Source organism: Sminthopsis crassicaudata, chromosome 1 (assembly GCF_048593235.1).
Source record: "Sminthopsis crassicaudata isolate SCR6 chromosome 1, ASM4859323v1, whole genome shotgun sequence".
Lineage (NCBI taxonomy): Eukaryota > Metazoa > Chordata > Mammalia > Dasyuromorphia > Dasyuridae > Sminthopsis > Sminthopsis crassicaudata.
The window spans coordinates 1128026-1134025 of NC_133617.1; the positions used below are offsets into that span (position 1 = coordinate 1128026).

The 6000-nt window shown below is 43.6% G+C and overlaps 1 gene segment (V, D, J or C); it reads right to left on the bottom strand.

Annotated features, from left to right (window-relative positions):
- Positions 1-5020: 5020 nt before the first annotated feature.
- Positions 5021-5536, bottom strand: LOC141552174 (immunoglobulin lambda variable 4-69-like). The segment is given in 2 exon segments: positions 5021-5343; positions 5465-5536. Coding segments are annotated over 2 exon segments (369 nt in total).
- Positions 5537-6000: the final 464 nt, after the last annotated feature.

The following is a 6000-nucleotide window of genomic DNA, read 5'->3' on the forward strand; positions in this document are numbered from 1 at the left end:
GTCACAAATACGTTCCTCCTCCACAAGTCTGAGAGGTAAACTATCTTATGATTATCTCAATAGATAGAGAAAAGAATTTGATAAAACCCAACATTTATTCCTATTAAAAACACTAGTGAGTATAGGAATAAATACATTTTTCCTTAAAATAGTCAGTAGCATCTATTAAAACCATCAGTAAGCATCATATGTAATGGGGATAAATTGGAACTATTCCCAATAAGATCAGGGGTGAAAGAAGGTTACCCACTATCACCATAACTAATCAATATTGTATTAGAAACGCTTTGGCAATAAGAGAATAAAGAGATTAAAGGAATTACAGTAGGTAATGAGGAAAGCAAATTATCACTCTTTGCAAATGATATGATAGTATACTTAGAGAAACACAGAGAATCAACTACAAAACTATTAGAAACAATCCACAACTTTAGCAAAGTTGCAGGATATAAAATAAATCCACATAAATCATCAGCATTTTTATTCATCATTAACAAAATCCAACAGCATGAGATATGAAGAGAAATTTCATTTAAAATAACTGTCAATAGTAAAAATGATTTGGGAATCTATCTGCCAAGAAAAGTCAGGAAGTATATGAGCAAAACTACAAAACACTTTCCCACACAAATAAAATCAGATCTAAACAACTGGAAAAATATTAAGTGCTCTTGGGTAGGTTGAGCAAATATATTAAAGATGACAATACTCCCTAAAATGATCTATTTATTTAGTGCTATACCAATCAGACTCCCCCAAAACTATTTTAATGATGTAGAAAAAACAACAAAATTCATCTGGAAGAACAAAATGTCAAGAATTTAAAGGGAATTAAAAAAAAAAAGGCAAATGAAGGTGGCCTAGGTGTACCTGATCTAAAACTATATTATAAAGCAAGAGTAATCAAAACTATTTGATACTGTCTAAGAAATAGAGAATCTGATCAGTGAAATAGGTTAAGTTCACAGGACAAAATAGTTAATAACTATAGCAATCTAGTGTTTGACAAACCCAAAAATCTCAGGTTTTGAGATAAGAACTCACTATTTGACAAAAACTGCTGGGAAAATCGGAAACTGCTATGGTAGATACTTGCAATTGACCCACACCTAACACTGTATTCCAAGTGATGGTCAAAATGGGTTCATAACATTTTGAACCCATATAGACATGGGTTTCATGTCTATAGACATAAAGTATGATATTATAAATAAATGAGTTTTAAGTAAGTGCTACTGATCATTTTAAGGAAAAGTATGTATTCCTATATTCACTATTGTTTTTAATAGGAATGGAAGTTGGATTTTATCAAATGATTCTTCTGCATCTATTGAGATAATCATATGGCTTTTGTTACTTTAGTTATTGATATAGTCAATTTTTCTAATTGTTTTCCCAATATTGAATCAGCCCTGCATTCCTGGTATAAATCCTACGTGATTATCATGTATTATCTTGGATATGACTTTCTATAATGTCTTTGCTAATATCTTATTTAAGATTTTTGCATCAATGTTCATTAGGGAGATTGGTCTATAATTTTCTTTCTCTCTTTTCATCCTACCTGGTTTAGGTATCAGCACTATATATTTGTTATAAAAGGAATATGATACGAGTCCTTCATTCCCTATGTTTTCAAACAGTTTGTAAAATATTGGATATAATTGTTCTTTAAATGATTAGTAGAATTCACTTGTAAATCCATGTGATCCTGGGGATTTTTTCTTAGGGAGTTGATTAGTAGCTTGTTCTATTTCTTTTTCTAAAATGGGACTATTTAAGTCATTTATGCCTTCTTCTTTTAATATGGGAAATATAGGGCAATATTTTATAGATATTTCCCCATTTCACTTAGATTATCATATTTATTGACATATAGTTGGGCAAAATAACTCCTAATTATTGCTCTAATTTCCTCTTCATTGCTGGATAGTTCTCCCTTTTCATTTTTGAGACGAACAATTTGATTTTCTTCTTTCCTTTTTCTAATCCTACTAACTAAAGGTTTATCTCTTTTGCTATTGTTGTTTTTTCATTAAAGCAACTCTTAGTTTTACTTATTAATTCAATAGTTTTCTTACTTTCAATTTTCTTAATCATCCCCTTTTTTCAGAATTTCAGATTTGGCATTTAATTAGGGCTTTTTAATTTGTTCTTTTTCTAGCTTTTTTAGTTGCAAGCCCAATTCATTGGCAGAGAGAGACGGGCAGGATAACAGGCATAGACATAGAGGCAGAGGCAGAAGGGGAAGAAAGAAATAATGTGAAAGAGGAAGAAGCAGACCTGGGCCAGGTCGGGGCTGGAGGAGAGGTTTTTGTCCCACTTGCTCACTGAATGTGTCACTGTGGTAACCATTATGAGATACCCCACAGTAATAATTGGCTTCATCCTCAGGTTGGATGTTGCTGATGGACAAGTAGCGATCGGCCCCAGAGCCGGAGCCCGAGAAGCGGGCAGGGACCCCCTCCCCCTTGCCTACATTTCCACTGCTGGTGACATACATGAGGAACCGAGGGGCCTTTCCCGGGCTCTGCTGGTGCCAATAGATCATATACCTGCTGTGCTGACTGCTGAGGCTGCAGGAGATTCTGGCTGTGGCTCCCAGGGACACAGACATGGAGGGAGGCTGAGTCAGCACAGGCTGGGAGAAGGAACCTGGAAACACAGACAGACATGAATGTCCCAGCACAGGAGAGAGGGGGGAGGTGCTCTGGGATCCTGAGACCCCAGGACAGGGAGGGGGGAGCAGGAGAAGCTGTGCCAGCCCTGACCTGAGCAGAAGGTGAGCAGGAGGAGGCAGATGAGAGGCCAGGCCATGGTGCAGGGTACTCGAGAGCTCTGCTCCCCAGAGAGAACTGGCTGGGTCTGAGCTCTGCCAGGCCCCTCTTATCCTCCCCCTGGGAGCCTGGGATGGGCTGGGGAGGGGGCGGGGGCTGGATGCAAATCTGGGGCTTTTTAAGCAGCCCTGGTTCCTAACTCTTTTGTCCCATGGGGAAGGCCTGTACTTCAGGGGGAAGGGATAGAGCCCAGCTGAGATGTCACCCATGAGGGATCCCAGGGGGTCAGAGTAGCCACAGATACAGCCAGCTGGGCTCTTCCCCCCTGAGATCTCCAGGTTCCTACTGCCCCCTTTCTCTGCCCAGAGATAAATGCTTATAAATGTTGTTATTATTATAATTATAATCACTGAGGTAAGCTTCTGTCACAGCCAATGGTTCATTTCCTTCTTCTTTGAGAAGTTTGAAAACCATCACCATCGTTGCCTTCTATTCCTCACATCATTTTCTCACCTAGATTTGTCTCCTCTAGTTCACTCTCCAGGACATATGGGCCTCCAGGATTCAGTATCACTGTGGCCCTCATTCACTGCCCAAGCACAAAAACACACAAACATCTTTTACACTTTCCCCTTTCTCAACTTTAACTTTCAAGATTTCCTATTTAGTGTTGAATTGGGGATTTTTAATTTTCTTTTTTTTTTTTTTTTGAGACTTTAAAATTGTATATCCAATTCATTGGTCTGCTCTTTCTTTCTTTCTTTTCTTTTTTCTTTCTTTCTTTCTTTCTTTCTTTCTTTTTTTTTTTTTTGATGTAAGCATTTAGAAATATACATTTTCCTCTGATCACTGTTTTTATGTATCCCACAGGTAGTGATGTGTTGTATTATTCTTTTCCTTCTCTTAAAGTTAGCTATCAATGTTATGACTGATCCAACTTTCCAGCCTCAGATTTCAACTAGATCTGGAAGACTAGGATAAAAGAAGCAAACAAATTCCTACAAGGCTGGTTCAATCTATAAATCATCTTTAAATTAAACTGCTTTTAAGGGAACAAAATGTTCTCAGGATGTGCAAGTCAGAAAATCAGGCTCTTAGGAACTCAATGTCTTCATCTGCAAGTTGAATGGGCTGGGGTTCCTTGTATCAGAGGTCCCTACCAAGTTCACAGTATGATTCTGTAAACCATGCAAATCAAATAATGTCAACAAGCATTTATTAATCACCTACAGTGTTACAAGTTATAAGGATAGAAAATAGGCAAAAACAGCCTCCGATCTTGAGGAATTCATAGCCTAATGTCATGGTGGGAACAAGATATAAAGAGCAACAGCCAAATAGCACATAAAAGAGACAATTTGGAGATAAAAGAGGAAGCACTAAGATTAAGGAAGACTGGGAGAGACTTTATGCAAAGGAAGGTAGGATTTTACCTGAGACTGGAGGGAGGAAAGAAGCTGGAGATGAGCAGGGTTAGACAGCTAGGCAGGGAACACAGCCAGGGCCAATGGGCAGAGCTGGCAGAAGGGGCTCATTGTCCCTGCTGATGGAGTAGGCCGTGGCTGGAGGTTAAGGAGCCAGAAGCTCAGAAATGTGGGAAGGGTTTTGGCCATAAAATGTTTTGAAAGCCCAAGAGAGGGCTCTAAATTATATCCAGGAGGCAATAGGCAGATGACTGATGGAGGAGTGGTGTCTGTGTCGGGGAGAAAAGGGAGGCCGGGCCCAGGCCCAGCAGCACTTGGAGTCCTCTCTGTTCCCACTTCAGTGCTGAGGTCTGTGCTGTTCTACAAGGAATCTGTGGCTCAGGCCTCATGGCCACTGGCTCTTGCCCCGGGGCCCCTTCATCAAGGATCACTTCTCTTTCATAGAAGAAGCTGGGCCGGCTGTTGTAGGGGAACCATGGCAGAGGCTCCCTCTCATCTCCTCTCTACCTGTTAAAGCCTCAAGCCTGAAGGCTCAGCTAAATCTCTGCCAAGGGGCCATAATGGGATGTGGTTAAAATCCAGCTTCTGGGGTCAGAAGAACTGGATGCAAGACCGATTTTTGTCACGTGCTCCAGGTTTCTTCTCAGGAGAGTCATAGAAATCTGAGAGAGACAGAGAGAGAGACACACAGAGAGAGACAGAGACAGAGAGATTGACCCACTGGTCCCATGGCAGCTTGGCCTGAGTCAGCAGCCTGGGCCAGGTCTGGGCTGGTGGGGGAGGTTTTTGTCCCACTTCCTCACTGAATGTAGCACTGTGTTATCTGTAGCTGCTACCACTACCATAACCTGTTGCACAGTAATAGTCGGCCTCATCCTCAGGCTGGACACTGCTGATGGACAAGTAGCGATCGGCCCCAGAGGCGGAGCCCGAGAAGCGGGCAGGGACCCCCTCGCTCTTGCCTACATCTCCACCACTGGTGACATACATGACAGATCGGAGGGCCTTTGCTGGGCTCTGCTGGTACCAATGAATTGGGTAGGTGCTGTGCTGACTGCTGAGGGTGCAGGTGAGTCTGGCTGTGGCTCCCAGGGACACAGACAGGGAGGGAGGCTGAGTCAGCACAGGCTGGGAGAAGGAACCTGGAAACACAGACAGACATGAATGTCCCAGCACAGGGGAGAAGGGGGAGGGGCTCGGAGACCCTCCCAGGAGCCCCCGGGACAGGGAGGGGGGAGCAGGAGGAGCAGGGCCAGCCCTGACCTGAGCAGAAGCTGAGCAGCAGGAGGCAGACGAGAGGCCAGGCCATGGTGCGGGGGACCCCAGAGCTCTGCTCCCCAGAGAGAACCGGTGGGGTCCGGGCTCTGCCAGGCCCCTCTTATCCTCTCCCTGGGAGCCTGAGATGGGGCTGGGGAGGGGGCGGGGCTGGATGCAAATCTGCATTTCCTTAATTATACCCTGAGTTTTAAATCTGGGGTCATGGGTCCCATGAGGAAGGCGTGTCTCTCAGGGGGAGGGGATGGAGCCCAGCTGAGATGCCACCCAGGGGGTCAGAGCAGCCAAAGACACAGCCAGCTGGGCTCATCCCTACTGATATCCCCAAGCTCCTCCTTCTCCCATTGCCAGCCCAGAGCCAGTCTTACAATGCCTTCTAGCAGCTTCAGGCCCCCAGTCCACCCAATCCTTGTAAGCAAGCCTCAGGGTTCCCACAGCCAGAAGGAGACCCCTGCTTGTTGCTCACCAGTTCCACAAAGGGATGTCTGTGCATAGGACAAGGGATGGATTGGTGCAGAGAAGGG